The sequence below is a fragment of the Takifugu rubripes genome, chromosome 19 (assembly GCF_901000725.2).
Source record: "Takifugu rubripes chromosome 19, fTakRub1.2, whole genome shotgun sequence".
Lineage (NCBI taxonomy): Eukaryota > Metazoa > Chordata > Actinopteri > Tetraodontiformes > Tetraodontidae > Takifugu > Takifugu rubripes.
The window spans coordinates 13,738,806-13,760,690 of record NC_042303.1 but is presented as its reverse complement, the minus strand read 5'-3'; the positions used below and the strand labels follow the sequence as shown (position 1 = coordinate 13,760,690).

At 47.2% G+C, this 21,885-nt stretch overlaps 1 protein-coding gene across 9 annotated transcripts in view; it reads left to right on the top strand.

Annotated features, from left to right (window-relative positions):
* The first annotated feature begins 9,060 nt into the window (after positions 1–9,060).
* Positions 9,061–21,885, top strand: part of magi1b (membrane associated guanylate kinase, WW and PDZ domain containing 1b) — a 65,980-nt gene continuing 53,155 nt past the window's right edge. For 6 of the 9 annotated variants that reach the window (XM_029827548.1, XM_029827545.1, XM_011614156.2 and 3 more), the window contains exon 1: positions 9,063–9,876. In XM_029827548.1, the coding sequence (XP_029683408.1) occupies positions 9,579–9,876 (298 nt within the window). In that variant the 5' untranslated portion in view covers positions 9,063–9,578. Of the gene's footprint in view, positions 9,877–21,885 lie in introns of all 9 variants that reach the window. The other 3 variants (XM_029827550.1, XM_029827551.1, XM_029827547.1) reach the window with 2 other exon arrangements.

The following is a 21,885-nucleotide window of genomic DNA, read 5'->3' as shown; positions in this document are numbered from 1 at the left end:
GTCATGTTCACTACCCCAAATGAACTGAGGCAGTCATGTCATCACTTTAGGGGTCAAAATCTAATCACATTAAAATCAAACTGAAATCTGAATGCAACCTCGCTCAGATTTACTGTCATAACCATAAATAACTTGGATTTAAACATTAAACTAAGCCCTGTGATTGTCTTGACTCTTTCCACAAAGAGCTGTAGCTTGATGGCGATAAAGTTGTGGTGAGCCTGTTCGCCTGCACAAGATTTATTCACGCACAAGCATGTTCTCTCTCACCCTCCCCTGATGCGTTAATGAGGAAACTCCAGTGCAGAAGAAGCGGATCCCATTTCAGCCAAAGACTTTGAATGTTACCTCATAAAACTGCAGCCATTTAATCTGCGCCTATCTGCCAGGGCTCTAATCCTCTGTGACTAATAGGCTGGATATACTGGGATTATTTCTTTTTACCTGCACAGAGACAGTGAACGAGAGAGAGAGATGAACGGATACATGGGAAGCCGATCTGCTTGATGGTGTAACAGAGTTGTCGCCACCCGGCTCCTGAGCCGGAGAGCCCGTTTGACTGCTCTCACGTGTTGAAATTAAAGTCTCAGAGTGGTTTAATGTTGCAGTCACATGCGCTTTCCAGGCTTTTACGCTCGGCTCGAGGACGGTTTCTGCATATAAACTAATGCAGTAAGTTCAGGGAGACTTTTCAGCATCTGAGGAGATTAATCACTCTGACCTCCGATCCACTTTCCTCTGAGCCTTTTTTCCGCTCCTTTCAGATGTCGTTGTGTGTTTAAGCCGCATTTCAGGTCCCTTAATAAAGCGCTGCAGCTTCACGTGCCTCCATACGGCTGCAGCCATTTTACACTTACTTAATCTTGCCTTTCATATTTTAGCAGCCACAAATATGACACTCTGGAGTTGGACATCTTTGGGATCTGCCTCTGGAAAGCGTCCAGGCTGTCCATTATTGTCCACTTAATCTGAATATTCAAAAGGCATTGATGAATCTTTCTCATGCTCTCGTTCCCATATCCCAGTCGTTTCTTTTGTAGGTTCCAGCTTGTTTAATAAGACCGATAATCACAAGGCACAAAGACCCGAGCTGGTAAACCTTTAAATCTGGGACCAATCGGACACAATAAACCTAATCTTATTAATCCACTTCTATAGTAAATATATGTGTGATGCCTCTTCCACTGGTTCACGCTGTAATCCCATCAAAAAGGCAGCGAACAAAGAGGAGAATGTGCTCCTCTTTCAGGATTCCATCAAACTGAGTCGCCACAGAAGAGTCTGCTAATATGTTTCCACTTGAGCGAGTGTTGCTGGTGCTGTTAGGGGCAATTTTATGTCCAAATAAATTCCCATAAGAGCCCCTGACTAAAGAATTATCCAAAGAAAAGAGGAACATGTATTGGATTGAGTGGCGATTCTTTCTTTTTTAAGAAAATCAAATGTTTTGTCTTTCTCCACTGATTTTCTTGAAAGCTGTCCCAGCGATGATGTGAAAAACCCAAATGAGCCTTTCTCAGCTAGAGCAGGCGTTAACTATCAATAATGACTGACTGTAAGCATTTGTCCTTTAGATACAGTAAGCATTTTTGTGTTATTGTTTTTAGTAATAAAAGTTTTTTTTTTGAATAAAGTCTAACATCGCACTTTTTTCTACCTTACAAACATAAAAAAAGTAAAACTCATACACCCTAACTCAGCAAGTTTTGAAATGTCCAACACAATCTGTGTTGCCATGGTGATCTACCCAGGTCAAAAGCCTTGGAGACACTGCAGACTGAGATTCAACATAGATCGCTAATCCATTAATCCCCCCCCCCCCCCCAGTGTTAGCCAGTTCATCATACACAGTTCTGCCCTGTCTAATGGTGTTCTCCATTTTTATTGTTATTTCTGCTCTGTTACGGGTTATTGGATCTCTGTCGGGTTGAATAAGTAATTGGCTAAAGCCGCCCGCTCTGCTGTCTGCATCTGGGGCCAAACCCTCGTGTGTGTGTGTGTGTGTGTGTGTGTGTGTGTGTCACCTGACAGTGACTGGATTTAAGCACTGATGCACACAGTGAAAACATGGCCCTCTGGGGTTAATGAAGTGTGCAGAGCGCTGCGCCCAATCGCATTTCACCTGTTTAAATAAGGCACTGGAGGATCCCCTGAATTAAATTCTTCCCATGTCACAGAAGGATTGCGAGGCAAGGTGCCCATTCACAGGAATGACCCCGGTCGCGCTCTCAATTCAGTCCCCTGGGATCTCGTTTACGCTGGCCCTCGGGGGTTCCCTTACTCTTCCTGTCTGCCAGTTGCTTGGCTGCATCAGCAGCGTGGCTGTTGATCATCTGGACCTGCTGCAGTGGCTCTTCTGTGGCAAATAATAGTGGAGTGGAGAAATAAGAGTGGAGCTCATAGGATTATGTCACATGTGGATACTGAGAATTTGTTGTTAAACTGAAAGAAGCCCCTCCCTCACCTAAACCAAGCCTTGACTCTTTACCAGTCCTTTCTCGGGAGGACCGGTCCTCGCTTGGCCAAAAGGTCCTCAGTTTACCAGTGAAATGAATGTTGTCCACTCTATGTAACACACACACACACACACACACACACACACACACACACACACACACACACACACACACACAAAGAATATGACATCATCCCATGTTATTTGTTTTTCTCTGCCTCCACCCTACCTGGTCCCTCAAGGCTTTGTGTGTTTGCGTTTGTCTTTGTGTGTGTGTGTGTGTGTCTGTGTGTGTGTGTGTGTGTTACAGCTCTCTCAGCACTTTATGACGATAGCTAATATTTAGATCTTGGGAGGACATTTTGAATCAGAGATTTTAGCCTTTTTTTAAACCTGTGTTGCAGAAACATTCTCAGACGGCCAAATACAATAAGAAACAGTAATAAACATAATTTCAGACAAAATCAGGTCAACTGATAATCGCCGTCGGTGCACTAAACAATACTGACTCTGCAGCCACCTTCCACTTGGGCAGGAACCAATCTGAAGCAGCTCCTTTGCCTCTTTGTATTCACGGAGGCAAAGAAGCTGTAGCGTGGTTGTAGCACCAAAGAATCGCAATACATCGCTCATATCGCTGCGCACGAGGGAAACAAGACATTCACTCTTTTCCCCTGAATTTATGAGGAGGAGGAAAGACAGGGGGAGCGAGATGGCGCACCATCACTCATCGGATGTTCAATATCATCAGAGCGAGATCACTGAACCACTTCTCTTACGCATTTTGCTGCAAAGAAGCGACAAATTCCAAATGGCATATGCAACACGCAGATCTACAGCAAAGGCGATCAATACGCCTGACATTTCCACTGTGGCCGCCGAAGATTAACGCCATCAATTCACAGCTGGACCAAACGGGGTCACGGGAGCGAGATTATTTACTGATCTGTTGGACATAAACCGCCAACGATGTGTTCCGGTACCTCTCTTGTGTCATTATCAGAGCCCATGGAGGAGCCACATCGGATCACAGTGAACGCCAGCGAGGACCCGCGGCCTGGGAGCCCGTGGTGACGCGGCGGCCTCTGAACAGCTGACTCCTCATCACGCACGGATCTGCTTGCGCTTCGGTGCCTGCGCGCTGAAGTGGAGCGCTCCGTACCCGCGGTGGTCGAAAGCAGACCGAAGGATTTCATGTCTGAACGCATGTGGGGCACAGGAATGCCTCGTGCACCAAATATGACTCAAACGCCCCCGGGAAACTGAATATATGATTAACAAACGAGGGGGCACCAAAATAATGACGCCGCCACGGAGCAAATGGAGGAGAAAAGACTCCTGAGCGGCGTCACCTGGCAGTTAAACATACTCTGGTTAAACATTCTAATGTGACTCAGCACAGCCGTTGCAGACTTTCTCAGTGATAAAGTGCAGATTTGTGTTATTTCTACTCATGCAAAAGTAATGATTCTTTTTTTTTTCTTTTCTTTTGCCATCATCAGTTTGGAATCGCCTCCCTCCTAACGGACTCCAGCGGTGGAAATAGACGATGAACGCCGGGTCCCTAATCAGGATAAACCACCTCTCAGGCCCACATGTTCTGGATATCAAAGGTCACATTTTCAAATATAATATGATCTTTCCATTCCAACCCTGCTCACAAAAGCTACCGCCACCCCTCCCCCCAGCGTCTACAGCCCGAGGGATACTATGAATGCATGGAAAATGATATGTTTAAGTCAACACATTTGAAGGCTCTCTTTTGTTGGAGCTCTGTTTTGAATTATTGTCCACTTCCTGGCTGCTCACTTCCCGCAGCCCAGTGTTCTCCCAGGCTAGTTCCCTGCCTCTCCATGTGAAACTTTATACAACCCTGACACAGAGAAACGGAGCGCAGAAACAACCGGTCACTCCTGGATCCAGAGACAGGCTCCACACCGGTGGGAACTCTGCTAATAAAGGAAATATAGATTCAGTGTTGCAGGAGGGGCCTTTGGAAAGATTAAATCATCCCCATTTTAGCATCAATTACGGGTTAATGCTGGTTTAAATGATCAGGTGATGTGAAGCACGCGGTTCAGGAAGCTAGTTGAAGGAGGTGCTACAAACATGCAACAGCCCCAAAAATACCCGTGTGGTAATTGCCTCTTTATGACCTTTTGTTCAAAACCGCTCGAGTAAAAAAGGAAGCCGCCGAGTTAATGGGGCAGTAATCCTCCCTTCTCGCAGAGACCGGCCTTACTTCCTGCCGCAGGAGGTGAAGACTTTTAGCACTTTTGCTGTCTCTGAACGACGGCGCAGTGCTAAATCTCGGCTGCTCCAGCTCATCCCACAGCGGCCCAGAAAGTTCTGTGCAGCAGTGTGCACTGGTCACGCTTGATGGGGCGAGGCTTTTTCTCCTCCATCACGGTCGAGCACACAATGGAGCACCTGGACACAATGGCCAGACCTTTTTTTTTAAGGTCCTGTGGCTGTTTTGGAATGACAGGGCGAAGATGGCGGTTTGTTTTTAGGTCTTTTGTTCTCACTACATTGAGGGTGGGGCTCGCTTGAGAGCTGTTTTCAGTGTTTTTGAGTCGGGGCAAAGCAGCTGCAGTTTTAGGGTCATTACACTTTAGCATTAGCAGCATATTCTAAAACATAAAGTATGTTTCCCCGAACAAAATGATCACAACAAAGCAAAATGTCTAAGTCATTATTCAGTGCTAACTGCTAAAGCCGATGAATGTTGGAAGCCTTTGCCATTAAAATGAGCATAAACTGAACTTCAGTAATGGTTAATCTTTAATTTTAAGGGTGGATAAAGAGCAAATTTCATTTGTTGGGGTCACAGTGTGGCGAAACATTGCTTTATTCTCCTCTCTTAAGCGAATAATTTCAGTTTCACTGGTACTGTGAAGAGCTTTTTTGTTTGTGTCTCATAGCTCTGTTTAACACAGATGCCAGTAGAAGACAGAGGATTTAGTGTCAGCGCGTCTTCTTCTCTTCTGCATGTTGCAGGAAAATAAAGAAACCTTGCCTAAAAATGCAAATAGCAAAAGGTTCTGCAGCCTTTAATTAAATACAGTCAGGCCCTTCCCAGAGGCTCCAAAATGCAGATTCTTAACGGAGCTCAGCCTCCAGTCCAAAAAAGCAGACAATCCTCTCTGGGTTCCCGCTGACAGGAGGAGCTCCGGAGGGCAATTCCGAGCCAGCCTGACGCAATGACCCAGATGTCACATATCCGATGGCATCAGCGGAGCCGGTGGTGGCCCTGTAAGATGTGGAGCAAGGTGACGGACTGAGGTTCCTTTTACTACAGAGGGAATGATGCACATGTGGACTTATTTATCATGAATCTCCTGCTGCTCTGGTTTCTTCCCACAGTCCAAAACCATCAATGTCAGCTTGTCAGGCGGCATCAAACTGGCTGTCGGTGTGTGTGTGTGTGTGTGCGCTGTGATTGACTGGTGACCTGTCCACAGTGTTCAGGGCGATTGCTCCATAGACTTCAGCACCACCTGGGATCCTGATAGGGAATAAACCTTCCACTGAATCTTCATCGCTGTCTCATCGGTGAGGAGCTCCCCGAACTCCAAACCTCCAAGAGGACAGAATGTTAGAGCTCCGCCCACAGCATCTACCTATTTACACCTGAACCCTGGGCCTTCATCTTTAGCTGTTACGTGGCGGCCCCCTAATCTGATGGCCTTTTGGTGCCTGAACTATTCATCCTTAATCTGTCAGGGCCAGGCTGAGCTCCACAGCACCGCTTTAGTTAAAAGAAGGATTTCGTTCATTTTTTCCCCTCGCCTCACTCTCTCCCTTTCCTCACTGGTGTGTGGATATTATGATGAATGAGGTATTATCAGGTCCTCGGGGTAAAGTAGATTAAAGAGTCATCCAAAGCAGAAAAATGACCCTCCTCATTTACAGTCAGCGTTGAGCGCAGATCCGTCAGCAGATGTGACTCAGGCAAAAAACGATCTTCCGCCGTTTGGGGAGTAACAGCTGGCTGCGAAGCGCCAGTGCTGCGTTGATATAAAAGGTTCCTGTGGTTTTAATGACTTACAAACAATGCGTGTGAGAAAGCAGGAGGTCATGTGAGGCCTGCAGGACGCACGACGGGATACACACATGATGTTTTACACCAGATGAGAGGACCCACGCGCTCCTTCACACATGTCGCCGGAATCCGTTTCCACACGCACGGAGGCAGTGACGATGTTTTTGAGGCAGTTGAATAAAGAATATTTGCTTGTTTGCTGGAAGCATCATCAACTCCCGGGTATACACGACCGACAGACTGCCATCTTCAGGGAAGCATCACCAGCAGGAACGCTCCGGCAGACCCTCGGAAACATGGGAATATTGCAAATGCGAACGTTGGGACGGCGTCCGCGTCAGACTGTCAGCGCTCCATTAAGACTCCGAGCACAAGCGGTGGAAACATGATGATGTGAGCGCGGCTGCTGTGATGTTCTCGTTCACCTCCGTGTTCACTGCAGGGGCTTCTCATCCGAGCATCGATGGCTGCAAATGGTGATGAAAATAGTTCATCACAAACAAGCCCTTCTCGTGGCCCTCGTCACACGGACTGGAGGTAATTATGGGAGAGCAGAGAGGTTCCCCCGCTTTTCCATTCAACTCAGGAATCTGTATTAGGGTCTAGATTTACACGCGCGGTGGCATTTGATGACAGTTTGGTTTTAATGTCGACAGGAAGTTGGAAATTCGGGTGCTCCTTAAAAGAGAGCCCACCTCTGTCGAGCTGATTTGGGCAGTGCTGCATGACAGGAAGCTGGCAGAATGACCCCCCCCCAACACAAGCCACAACAGCACACACACGGACATAATATTCCAGCTTCCTTTATGCTTTGCTTCAAAATCAGAATAGCAGAGTAATAATTTTGACCCAGAACTTCTTCCTCGTGCTGTTGAAGTGCAACGTTCGTGCTCCTTCGTTTGGTGGTGGATGAACAACGTCTGTTTATAATTAATGACCTGCCCCTCCTGTGCCTTCTTAAGGGCTTTTCTATATTAATGTTTACTGTGCATTGATGGCCTGTGAAGCCTCCCCCCCATGGGAATTAGCTCCAAATGCTGGACATTAAACACGCATTGGATGCATGAACAGTAGTTAATAAAGGAAAGTTGTGTCGTTTTCCTTAAAGGGCACTTCTACCAGTTCCTGTCTCATCCAGGCCAACGTTTTTTACTCCCATGAGAACAAGAGTACTTTTGCTGTTATTTTTAGACTGTCAGACGCTTGTCTGCACTTCCCAAGGTGAGAGGCTCATCTGATCCCATCATGCATATTGCGTTCTAATATCTGTATGTTGTGAATTCACGCCATTGTAAGCAGCATATATGACCTGTCACCTATTTTTCACCTTTTGTATGATGATAAATGTGGTTTTAAACGCGACAGAGTGTTGGGGATTTGGCGCCATCTAGAGGTTAGCTTTATCATATAGAGTGGCTGTTGGGGGAATTGCAACTACAAATGTCTGCAGTCTACCACGTTTGTAGTTTTCTAATTTTAAATCTAATTTTCTGACCAACAAAGTTTGTCTGTTGTGGGCTTCTGTAGAGAGAGAGCACTAATGCTCTCGTGCCAATGGAGGACCCACAACATTTTTTAATATACATATCTTATTGCGACATACTAGTGATCAAAAAACAGTATTGAGTATACGGATGTTGTCGTAAAAACAAGCAATACATTTAAAGAATATTTGTCAGCTCCACTGATTCCCATAATGTGTTTGGTATAAGGGGATGTTCAAATTCATCAGGTATTTATTTTTGCATGGGCTACATTCTTTCTTCCCATCTCTCTCTCTCTCTTTCTCTCTCTCTCTCTCTCTCTCTCTCACACACACACACACACACACACCAGTCTAACTTGAAATTTAGCATTCCTGACAACCATACACAACCCTTCATTGAGTAAGTCACCACCAAATTACAGTAGTCAGAATAACACTGTGACAGACATCCTTTGAGTCAAGCTCTATACATAACTATCGGCATAATTATGATAGCTATTGTGTCAGATATAGAGTCAGCACCATTGCATTCTAATCTTTTCTTTAAAATAGATTAAATCTCTATATTTTGGGCTAAGAAGCCAGTAATATCCAGTTTAGTAAAGCCAGGAGCAGCGCGCATGCGCAGTTTGAAATAATGTTGCCTTCATGTGCGTCCTGTTGGCTGCGTCTCTGGGAATTCCAGCTGTTCCCACTCAACATCAAGTTGAAATTTTACAATAAAGCCGACAATAATTTAATAAGTTTAATAAGTTTTGTTGCAAAAGCTACAAATTACCTTTACTATGAAACTCACGTGTTCTTTGTCACGTAAATCATTGACTTAAATGTGACGTGAGATACTAATTGTTATACACACAGTGGAGTTAGCTTTTTTTTTTTACATAAAATAAAATAAAAGTGTAGGCATGCCACATCAACAATCTGTATTTTATCTATTAGGTGCATGTTGATTTTCGATAAAAAGGTTATCATTATCACATTATTCCCCAAACTGTGACAGAGAAGGTCGCCTCCGCCGCACTGATGAGACGTAATTGGAATTGGAGTGAGATGTTCGATGGCACTTGAAGGCAGCACGAACAGCAACACATTCCGGGCGCCACGGCGGAGCTCAGTGGGACTCGGCGAACTACACGACAGCGTTGTACCTGGTTAAACGGTCCCAAGACGGCTGCACACGCCAGAAAACCCTGCGGTCGTACCGGAAGAGGAAAAGAACCTCTCACTCTTACCTGAAGGACAGGTGGAAGCGTCTTTTGACACGAGTTTCCAAGGATTAAAAAAAAAAAAGTGGAAACGAGACGTAAGTAGGGGATCGCGTATGTGACATGACAACATTGAAGAAGGAATAAAGTGCTGGAAAAATGAAACCAGCATTCACGCAACAAGGAGCGACCTGGGAGCCGACAGGAATGGCTTGATTTGCCAGCCCGGGTGAGCGCGGTGGGACGGTTCTGTCAGAGGCGCGAATGTTTCTGTGGGAGAGGAAGAAAGTTTGCTTCAATTCGCTCGGATACAAGTCGGCTTCGCTTGAAGCACCGCAGCTGTGACTGTTTCTCACCCTAGTGGCGAGTCCGACCGTTTCCACGATGTCTAAACCCGCCGCAAAGAAAAACCACTGGACCTCCAGAGTGAACGAGTGCTCAGTGAGCAAAGATGCCCGCGGTGACTTGAACGTACCACTGCGCGGCGGCGCGGAGAACGGAGAGTTCGCCTACATCGGACATGTAAACGAGGATGTAGTGGTTTACAAAAGTGGAAAATTAAACGAAGGGGAGCTGCTCCTGGAGGTGGAGAACCTGTCGATCTCCGGATTACCCCTGTACGACATACAGACGCTGATTAAGAACTGCAAAGGTCCCGTCAGGTTGAAAACTGTCAGACAAGGTAAGCGCTTGGCGCGTCGCACGCCGAACTCCCTTCGAACTTTCGCCCGTTTCGTGTTCATCATCTTTCTGGACAAGTGAAAGGACACTTAAAATGTGTCAATGTGTTTATCACAAAGTTTCGCAGTACTTTTGCGTTCGGCATCAAAACCACCCGTTTTAACTCAGGCGTGTGCCAGAACTGACGCGCTTTGCTCCGCGTTAAAGCGGAGAAGTTCTGCGCATACATTTAAAGTTGACGATGTTTGCTTGATTTAAGACGTTTTTAACTTTTGTAGGTAAAAAAAAAAAAAAATGGCAGTCACACTTCATTCTATTCCCCCTTTGCATTTTCAAAAAGCATTTCTAAATAACTCTAAAGGCGAGCGCCATAAAAACCCAGACCACGTGACAGTTTCTTTCATTTATGGGGTGAACTTTAAACCATCCAGCTCGGTTTTGGCTGTCATTTCACGCCGAGCAGTATCTGTTGAAAGCCCTGTCAGCCCAGACTGGCAACCCTCCTCCAGCAGCAACAGTGAACGGGAACATCAGGCCAGTGCAGCCGGTCTGGTGAGTTCACGGTCAGCTTGACTCAGCAGGGCTGGTGCAGGGTGACACTGAGCTGCCCTGACAGGCTTCCAGAACGGCAAAACAGACTGCAGGAGGGATGCTCGAAGCCAGCCCGGCCCACACCCGCATCCTGCCGAAAGAGCCACACTAAACAGTGTGGGGACGGTCCAAGGACAATTTCACATTTTCATTAACCTGCGAACGGGTTGGGATGTGTCGGGCCTGTTTGGTGATAGCGGCTGCCTTTTTTGGCACGTGGGATGACTTGTGGCATTCATAGAGTAGCTACATCCTCTTTCTACATTCTTGGCGTGTTTCGCGCCTAATTGTGATTGTGTGACGATATCGGGGAACGAAAACCTCCCTGGTACCCAGTTTACAAAGGTGAGGCTGTTTCATCAGGTCAAATCAAGATCCAGATTTACACTGGGACTGATGAGAGTGTGAAGAGTCCTACAGTTTTTCTGTTCTTGCTCAGATAGTTGAGTTGAATAGTTCAGTTCAGTTGTGTAGAGAAGGGGAGGGGGCCACAGGTGTAGCTCGCATCTGCTGTTTGTTGCTCAGGAACCTGGAGCGGAAGAAAACTGAAGTGATGTAGGTGACAAGTGAGCCAATTTTTTTGGAAACCTTTAAAAAAAAGAAAAAGATACATGTAATAATTAAATGGAAAATAATCTCTGCGCCAGTCAGGAGTCCCCATGACCTCATGCAGAGGTCGGGTGATACAGTCACTGTTAGTCACATGATCAGGCTCCATTATGAGTTTTTAATAATTCATACTGTCTGGGAATTTCCCTCCCTAATCAGCCTTAATTGGGAAAATATGCTCGGCAAGGACGGCCATCTGTAACATCTAAATGACCTAATTTTATTCTGAGTTTGTGCCACTTTCTCATGTTAATCAAGCGAGGTGTTGGAGGGACGTGACGCTTCGCTGTCTGAGTAGCTGTTGGCTAACAGTAAAAATCGCCTTTAAAAGCTTCGGAACCTGTGTGGTGCGTTTCCATCGACCTGCAGACGTGCAGCGGATCGAAAGCCCAAATAAAGATGTCGACAGTCCTTGAATTAGCTGCTTAGCTCAATTAGAGACTCCCCAAAACGCATTATCTGTGAAGATTTAATGTCCTTTTGGCTAACTGGTTTAATCAGTTTACAATCAATCTGGATGGAAACGAGGCTACGTTCACTTGTCGCATTCCTGCACCGACCTGATGAGTCGTCAGAAACTGTAATGTTTGCTTTGAGTATCGGTGGAAAAAAACACCCCGTGAGTCCACATCGCAAACAGTCCTTCGCTGCACATTGATCTGGCAAAAGCTGTGGGAAAATGACTAGATTATGTAATTTAAGCTGTTACCAGCAGTCACTGACCCCGTCCTAATGCACTCTAGTACCCAGATGGGTGGGGCAGGGGGCTCTTTATGGGTAAACTTCACAGGCGAATGACCCACTGCCCATAAACGCCACGCCATAGCTGGGCACCACCGTGGGCACTTGGATAACGTGCACGTAGAGGTTCAGACTGAGAGCAGATTAGCGTGACGCGCTCTGTCCGGTGTTTGGAGTTTGAATAATCGGGGAGATTTCCTGTGTCATCTGTTCCTGTCCTGTATTTACCATGTTGGCGGAAGGATACGCTTTACAGCAGCCTGAGTTTAGATAGTGCCTGTTAAATGACCATTTGGGGCCTAAAGCCCATTCCCTGGGTTGGAGATGTGTTGTGTGTGGGCTTGCGTCATACAGCACGCACACGCGTTCTACGGAAACCACGGTGTGTGTGGACTGTATTTTTTTGAGACACCTTTATGCCGCGGGCCCGTTATGATGGATGGGGCCTTTCTCGCTGTACACTTGTGGAATCAGAAAATATCCCCCCGTCGTACGGCGATGTGCGCTAACGACGGCCTGTCTGCTTCGGATTGAATGCACTTTTACTGCCTGGGTTTCTTCTGCGGCGGATGGGCGCGAGCGTCCTTGGCAGGGATTGCATATGGAAGTGTTTATTTCCTCTCTCTCAGCAGGAAGTCGGACACCCCCTCCTCTCTTCTACCATTCCCCCACCTTTGTATTGACAGCGGCAGACCGACATCACTTCCTGCTTCCTTCGTAGCCAGGATGAAGGCGAGCCTCCCCTGCAGGAAAGAGCTCTGGCTTTAATTTGAGGGTGTGTGTGTTTATTTCTGTGTGTGTGTGAGATCAGACTCGCATGTGCAGTATAAACATCCTTGAGCTGAACGTGCGTGGATGTGTGCCGGTGCGCGGCTTAAGCGGGGCATTAAAATACAGTGGTCGGTCAGCGACTAAACAGATCGGGATTTCCTGACTCACTAATGCTACAATTTTTCTAATCCTGCTCCCGAGAGACTGCGTATTTACACATGCGCACGTTCCCCGCCGGCAGAATTGTCTTTGCTACCCTCCTGTCACCCTGTGTTGTCTGAAAGGGAACTCGTCACGCCTGCCAACGTGCACTTTAAGAGGATCGGAACAGCAAATTAATAGAGAATAGCGAGAGTAGCCAGAGCAGGGAAGAAACAAAGCATGTTGGCTCCCTCTGCCCTTCCATGATGGCTGCTCTCGTGTCTCTTCTCATTGTTCTCTGCTTTTATTCCCTTCCAGCCTGTCAGAGCGTGAAAGACTGCGCCGCGCGTGAGTGCCGGGAATCAAACCCAGACTCAAAGCTTCAGCCTTTCACATCGAACGCTTGATTCTGTGTACCTGTTAGCCTCAAGGACGTGTCGAATGAGCTGACAAATCCACTGGAAAGGCCTCCACTTATTCCGACTCTGTCAATCTGAGAGCTCGGTTAGCATAATCCCTCAGCTGGAGGTAGGATGATGCTTAGGGCCACTGAAATTAGCCTTCAATCTCTCAACAAGTGAACATGTTGGTTCCTATTTTATTGCAGGTTGTCCCAGTATATTAAACAGATTTAACTTGGTTATTTAAAATGCTGCGACAGAAGCCGGTAAAATCGTTTCTCTAGCTTTAGCCTGGGGACTTTTCACAGATATCCCGGTAATGTAAGTCTTTGGGAAGCTCATGCACGTTCATGCGCACATACAAACAAAACAAGAGAATATCCACAGGTTTAGAGAACAGCCTATCCTCTGATTAAGAGGATTTATGGAAGAACACAAACACCCAGAGTCCTCCTGCAGCACAATAGCCTGCGTGGCGACACACCCTCATCCCCCCTCCTCCTCCCGTCAATGCTTCTTGCTCCGTTTGCCTCATTTTCGTCCCTTCATTTCTTTCAGGTCTTCATTTGTTCTCACCACAGTCGCTGACATCTGAATATGGGAGTTGTGGGAATCTCCCACCCTTGTTCTTTTTTCCGGCTTGAGCCTTCTAATGAAAGGAGCCATTCAACAGGTCAAATCACAGCAGTTATGGATGACTTTGGGTGGCGAGGCACCGGGGAAGGACTTATGTGGGAGGTACTCGCCGACGAGGGAGAGCGAGATGGATCATTGGTGGACAAAATAGGAAGAATTTCACAGATATAATAGCCTGTACTAGTCTGGTGGGTCGTGCTAATTAGCATATTGCAAATTAGCACGGCTAATTAGCATATTGCAAATTAACACGGCCTGTGCGATAGTGCTAAGGTGTTCAATGGCGATGAGTGAAGAGTGACAGGGCGGATGTGGTCGTGTCACAGGTGGCCTCGAGAAGAAAGAAGGGATTTCCTTATTAGATGGGCTGAGACTAATTAGCAAAGACACGAAAGAAATTGAATCTTAATTAAAAGGTCGGCAGCCTTCCCCGTCTGTCTTGACTGTAGATGTCGACGTGCGTTAAAGCGACGCTTGTGCACGGGCCGGCCACAGCTTCTCACGAAGAAGACGAATCAACCTGGTGTGGTGGAACGATGAGGGGAGCATTCTGTTGATCAAAAAGTGGCGTCAAGCTGCTCAGATTGATGGTTTGATTGATCGTGAGCTTGGTTTCTACCACTTTCCAGTTCTTTTTCCAACTGTATCACACTGACACCACAGCTGAGCTGACCTTCCTGTTGCATTTCCCTTAAAAAGAAAGAAAGAAATGAGCACCACCTACATCAAAAAGTGGCAATTTTGTATTTGGACGCGGGTGGTAACTGAAACCCAGATAGGTGTTCTTGTAATTAACAACCCAAAACAAGCAATTGTCATGATCAGAGCGTGTTTAGCAATGACGAGGACATTAATGTTATTCGGGGCGAGTGTTGGGAATAATTCCAGTAATGGCAAACACTCCTCAGCCATCATGTTTGATATTTCACATGCTTCGCCGAGGATCCCGAACCCCCGTGTGCTCGTGTTGAGGCTTACCAATAAAGGGTCACATGACAGCCGGCACCATGTGGGTCAGCGATGGGTTTAATTGGATATTCATACGGAAATAATGGCACGTCTCTGTGCCGCTGCAGGCTTACGCACCGTTTCTGGTCCTGATGTACGTGCACGCGGCAGCTTTCCTATCCTCAGCGCTGTTCAGGAATGCTGTGTTTACATAGCTGCAGCTATCCCAGATTAGCACGATGGTCTCTCAGGTGCCTGCTGTGTATCACAGACGGTTATTTTATCGGCCTAGCCTGGGTCACGCTCCAGCAAATGGTGCTTCACTTTGCTTCCTACTCTTCTCTCTTGGGTTTTTGGTATAATCTTGGTTCCAGGAAGATCATTTGCGATGAGATTGGACACGTTTATGTGGTGACATGGACAGAATGAGCCAGACACGTAAGAACAAAAGTGTGCTGAGCGCGAGGAAAGTGCTGAACACCTCTCGTGTCTCTGTTTGGGGAGCTGAGCCTTCGCCTGTTTAAGGATGAAAGCATCTCCTTGCTGCTGTTGTTTTAGTCCCGAAATGACACTTCCTGTGCCACGGATGTATCGCGCTGTTCTGGAGGAGACGCCCGACGAATAGCCTGTATTCTTTATAGCTCATTGCTGCAAATTGGCAGAAGACTGCGGCTCCGCTCAGATGTCCCTCCGTGACCTGGGGCTTCACCGAGCTCGTGAGCTCATAAATTAGACAAGAAATCTAATTTCCCTCAGGGGCTCTGAAGGGATCCGAGCGCTCTCAGGCAGACTGTTTCTTTTCAGAGGTATTTGATTTCTATGCTTCCTGATGTAAATGGGCCGATAACGGGACAGTCGGAACTGCATGGTAGCCTGGATGCTCGCTGAGTCACTGAAGACAAATGCAGCTCGGCTCTCTTTTGGGTTTTTTTCTACAGAAGCTTGTTTGTTACAAGTGTTGAAACGTGTTTGACCTGAGAGTTTAAAGGAAAAAGGCCACACACTTCGGAACAATGTTATCACTGTTAACAGCTGGGAGGCCGGAGTGGGAACGGCTCTGATAAGAAAAGTCATTTTCACTGTTGTTATATGTTACCGAGCTCCGCTGCTGTTTGTGCTTTTTTTTATTATTTTTTTTGAGGAGTTTGTTGTCATTGTTGTTGGCTCCCCTTCAGATCCATTTTCACTATCTCGGCCTTGCCCTTCCACTCTGTTTCCTGCGTGTCACTTCCCCAGTAATCACGCCGCCTTTTGTCCGCCACGCCCTTTGTTTTCTCTCGCCTTGAGAGGTACTCTTGACATTTCCTGTGTGGGACCGACTTTGACGCAGCCACTTCCAGTGTTTACATTCACAACCCTTATGGATTTATCAAGCCAATTGGGTGCCATTATACAGCGTGCACACGCTCAAACATGCCATTTTAAGCTGATTTTAGGGGAAAAGAATTCATATGACGATTCTAGCTCATGTTACACAATCATAATAAGTTCTTATGAGCGTTCCAGCCATGTGAGTTTATACATTTATACATTTAGCTTTGTTTTCTGCCCTCTGTTAATAGTGAAATGGTAACAGGCAGCGCTGAACCTCCACCCTGGCTTCCACCGAGTTCGTTTTTATCAGTGCTAGCGGGACCAGAGCCTGTTCTCTGTCCTTTAGGAATGGTTGGAATCCCGTGCACCCGGTCCGGCTCTGGCTGTTCTCATCACAACATGACTGTTCTGTAGTCACGCTGCTGACAGGCGTGTTCGTGAGGCGTTCAGGTTCAGGATCAGTCCGTTTGAAGCTGGTTTATTGTTACGGCAGGAGGGTAAAACTGGATCAGTGACGTTTTTTTTTAAGGCAAATCCCTGATTGAATGAAATTTTAACAATCCCTTTTATTGTGTGTGTCCGTGTGTGCGTGCATGCGGGTGTGCAAATGCTCCCGCCGGTGATCCAGTTGGACCGGTTTGGGTGAAACTGCAGCATAGCTCTGCTGCACCTGTTCTGGGCGTTACTGGTGTCGCAGTGGGCAGGGAGGAAGAGATCCAAGGCCGCCCGCCATCCTCCAAACGCAACCGTGCCTGTCTGCATGGCGCCCCGGAGCCCCCCCGACGCACACAGACGCATTCGAGTCGCTCTCACCCCGTATCTGCCCGTAGTGAGTGGAGACTCACGAGGTGCTTTTTTTGTTTTTCATTAGCTCGGTTAAATGCCACAGTGGAGTGGACCCTCATCCCCGCTGTTTAACTTGTGAGTGTAAACACAACGTCTGGCCTGATTGGTGTCAGGCGACCTTTTGGTCACCATGGCAACATAGTCGTAAATCTGAAGACACACTGGTCGCCACCAAGCAGTTGGTTGCTAATTCTAAAAAACTGGAGTCTGTCTCACTGTGTGTGTGTGTGTGGGGGGGGCTTATCCAGATAAACAGTGGAGATAGGAGAAGCTCTCAGTCTCATGATGTTGCGGGCAGATAACTTTGTTTAGAGAGATGGCAGGAATGCTGTACTCGCACAGAAGGTCCAACAGCTCCGTTGTCTCCGTCTGGACGAGGTGTCCACCGAGTTGAGTCCACAGTTTAGACAGTGTTGAACTTTTAAATCAGGACCACATCTGATGATCACTGATAATCAGCTGCACATTTATTGGCAGAGAAGTTAATCAGGAATTTGGCCTTTGTTGCATGAAGAATGAGGGGGGAAAAACTTGTTTTTATTATTTTGTGATGAATTAATAAGATAATTATTACAATATGGGAGCCACCTAACAGAGACATCTATTACAACACAGTGGTTCATCATGATGGATGCAGTAGGTGCACGAGTTAATTGAGCCCTGCGTTTCCTCCAGGCTTGGCGGTGCAGCAGTGAAACACGAGACGCGGCATTAACGTTTCCACAGGAAAATACTTGTTAGATTTAAATGTAGTTTTAAACAAATGATGTCATACCTTTGGTCCTCCTCGTAAAAACAGAGCAGAGGGAAAATGTGTTCCTTTGTTCTCCGAGTCTCTGGGCTCTTGACCAAAGGCCTTGTGTATCCACGTGCACGCCCGCCCGTGCACGAAGCCTGGAACATGTTTGCATGTGGTCTAAATACAGCTTTTTACTGCTACCCAAATGATTGTGTGCCACGAGTAAGGTCATTGCTGCACAGCTTTTTCCACTCCAAACACAGACGGGCTTTAGATTCTGATCACGGCTTCCACAGGTGGTTTAATAAGGACGACCAAAGTGGACCTGTATTGAGTTTTCTCCGGAAACATTGTCCCACGTCAGAAACGGGTCTCATTTTCCAGCTGGTCCATCAGGGCATCCTGGTACTTCTTTAGCGTCTTACAACTGTTTTGCAAGTGTAGCTCAACCTATACACACGTTATCCAACACCTGCCACACAATTCCCCTCTGTCCACCACTGTGATGGTTTGGAGCAGACAAAGAAAAGAAGAATAGATGTGATCCCCCCCCCCCTTCCCTTTTTTTTGGTGATTTCGTGTATATGTATGTTTTTATCTGGCCTCTGCCCGACCCATTTCTGTCCTAGAAAACTTCAGCTGCATAACAAGATGTTTAAGTCAGACTGACATGTGGGCCGAACACAAGTCAGCGAAGATTGTTAACCTCAGTTTATGTTCCAGTGGGTAACCCAATGATTAGATTATAACCTGGACGTATGGTTTGATTCGTATGAAGATGAAGGAGCTAAATGATGCTAATCATTATTTCTGCCTCTAAGAATCTCATTAGGGTCTTTTTAGCATCACAGGCGCTCCTATCCCATTTCAGCTAACAATTTTCATATTTTTCATGTTCTTTTAGTGATTGAACACAAGAAATCGACTGTCAAAAAAGACCCAACAGCCCTGGGGCGTCGACTCGGCCTTACAGAACACTGAAAGCCCTGAGGAGAAAATTGGCGGGGCTTTTCCAGCCACCCCTCCCCTCCCCCGAGATTCATTCCAGAGTTCAGACTGGAATCACTTCTCTCGCATGTCGCTCTCTCACCCTTCTCCTCCCTTTGCTCTCCTCCAGCCTTCCATCATTTCCCCCCCCCCGTCTGCCTTAGGAGGAACTCTGATAACATCACTCGGTACGTTTACATGCGCAGCTTAAACGAGCGATGCTCAGAAATGGACTTTGGGTGCGTTTACGTGCAACAGAGAGTCGAATAGCTGACGGGAACTCCTCCTCTTCATCACTAGGTGGAGATATGCGTCTTTCCAGCAGGTTACTGCAGCTCCCTTTTGGTTGACCTATTACATCCCATAATGCTTTGAGTCGGGGGTCAGAAGGATGGATAATCGTACAGCTTTTTCCTGCGTTTACATGGCCTTCGGTTGTCCAGTCATCGTCGGTGTGAGGCAATAATTCATTTTGGATCATGTGAATGATAAAAGTGTACGTTCCCGCCTCTGGAGGAGGATCCTGAACCTCTTGTGTACTTGCCCCCAGGCATGTCCCTCTATCCTGGGTCACTGTCCTCTCCGGGCTCCTGGGTGCTCGGCTCTCTTTGCTTTCCCACGTGCAACGGTGGCGGTGTTGACACCGTTTCACCCTTTCCCACGGGTAGCAGGTGAACCAGATCAGGTAGTAGAAACACTGAGACTCGTTTGGATGATAAAAGGATGAAGCAGAGCTACAGAAGATGGATAAATCGAATTCCTCGACTTCTTATCTCAACTTTTTCTTCCTTCGCTTTCCATAAACTTTCAATCACGGCGGACCGAGCGGCCGCGGCTGGCTGAGCCCTACAGAACGTTCCGCAGCCCCTCAGGAACGCCACTAATGTAAACGTCAAGCTAAGCTACCCCCGTTTTAATCACAACCATATGCGGTGCACTCCTCCCCCAGGGACGCCGACCCCCGATCCTGCCTAGAGTCTACCGGTAATACCACAGCCGCTCCGTTCGGGAGCATTTGGATTTGCTCGGCTGAAATCAGTCTTTTACGAGAAAAGTGATTTTAATATTTGCGCCGGGCTCCTGTCGCACCTGAGAGGGCAGCGTCGTAGTAAAAGTCCCAGGGCCAGAACTGGCTGGCTACCTGCCGTGGAGCGGATGAATAATTCACTGTTTTACAGCAGGCCGGCACCTTTGAACCCGGACTACTCCCCCAACAAAAACACCAAGAGATGAATGGGCTGATTTTTATTTTTTTTTAAAGAGGGAGTTTATTATCCATACTTTATTTTCTACATAGCTCTGCAATAATAGCATGCAAATGTCTGTTTATGTTCTGGAACTGTGTGACATTCAAAGCAAAAAAAAAAATACATTAATGTGATGAAATGTACAGTTTCTGTGCTCCTTTTCCGAGCCGATACCGCCGTGTTCCTCGCCCCCCTGATGATGGATTTTGACAACCACGGGTTTCACCCAACACAACAAGACACGGGTGTGTTTACAGGCCAAACCCAAATCACCTAAATAAAGAGTTGTGTTTTTAATATAGTTTGTGTGTTTTCATCAAAAGGACAGGCCTGACCTGAGGCTTTCTAATCAGACCAGCTCTGCTTTGATGGAAAGAGGCCAGTTGGGTCCACTTTGACAGAGCGGGGAAGATCAAGGAAGGGGGGGGGGCACGATTCTGATGAGACGCGTGCTGACTGAATTCTTTTTATGTGGCTGGACCTGTTGAGGTGCATTGTGGGTGGTCTGATGTCATCATTCCACACGCAGCCGGTTTCGGCCTCCGTGCTGCACGAGCTGACTTCAGTTTCAGGTTCGGTTCCCTATCTTCGTAGCCTTTGATGTGTCGTTGTTGCGGCCCATCCAAACCCCTCTTTATCTGGTTCTCACAACCCAAATAAATCGCTGTGCAAACAACAGATGTTTCCTCTGGTCCCAGGCCGTCACTTCTTTAAAGAAGTGGGTCGGAGTGTATTATCATTCTTTGGTTTTGTCTTCTGAAGCGAGGGACATGATCGTCCGTGAAACCCTCATCAGTCCGACAGCCTGACAAATGGCTGCCTGTGTTTGAAAGTCTACATGCTTGAGCAGACTCCCAGCTACCTGCAGGCCTCTCATACAGGTTTTAGTACAAACCCGCTGACATGCTGAGGGAAATCGAACCCGAGCGCCACAATTATGCTGGGAAAAAAAAAAAAAGGTACACGTACAAGTGATTTTTGTATATCGGGGAGGGGTTGTTGAGTTTGGCCAGCGGTTTTGTCCCAGTGGTCCTGCATCTGCAGCAACATGTGGCGCTTCTGTCGGCCTGGACCACATAAAGGGAGCAGCCTGGAAAAATGCATGTGGGGCCTGTTGAGAAAAAGCCTGCTGACTCGTCGCCACGGCGTTCCTGTCGGCTTAAATACAAATTGCGAAGAGCAGCCTCCTGAACTGTGAAGGCCCATAAGCACACGCCTCGTGCCCTTTTGCTTTGCTGCGCTTCCCTGCATTCTTTTTGTGGAACATTGTGAGTGCGCGCCTTGTTATTCCAGCTGCGCTTTAGCTGCGGCTCTGGCAGCGGCTCGGCTCTTTTAGTCACACTGAGGTGAGGGGCAGGTTTCCCCCTTTGAGTGTGGAGCAAACCCTGCAACACGGTGCAGCCCCTGCTGATCTTGCCTGATCTTGAAATCAGAGGCTCGACGTTAATGTTCCCACTGAAGTACTGTTGTTTTTTGTCGTCATGGTTACAATCATGGTGCTTCAACGTGTAACAAAGGCTGGTGACCTGCCACTCAGCTGTGGCCCTCCTCGGCTCTGGACGGGGATTTAGATGTGGTTCTGTCCGCAGGAACAAACACAAGTAAAAAATCTAACCCTTCAGTTGTTATCAGGGTCCTGTTTGTTGTAGTTACTGATGGGACCAGTCAGCTGGAGCGCACGCTTTAATGATTCACTAAGTGTCTGCTTTGGGAGGGCGGGGTGATGAGCAGTCAGCAGGGCAGAGATGGTCAAGTCCCGGTCACGACCCGCCTTGTTGGAATGTTTGGAATTCCCACTGCAGACGGATGAGCAGGACAGCAGCTGGTGTGGCGGATTCACGATCGGGAACGATAACCCGTGCGAATCTTTGCGGGACTCCAGATTTACTTTGAAGCGAGTTCAGCAGTGTGTTCTCCTCGGCTCTGGTCCATAATCGTCTTTATTAAAGGGTCCGATCACAAGGTCATCAGGAGATCTTGGACAGAGTTACTTTCTGCGCTGTTGCTGTTTCCCTAATTGCATTTATGCCACTGTTTAC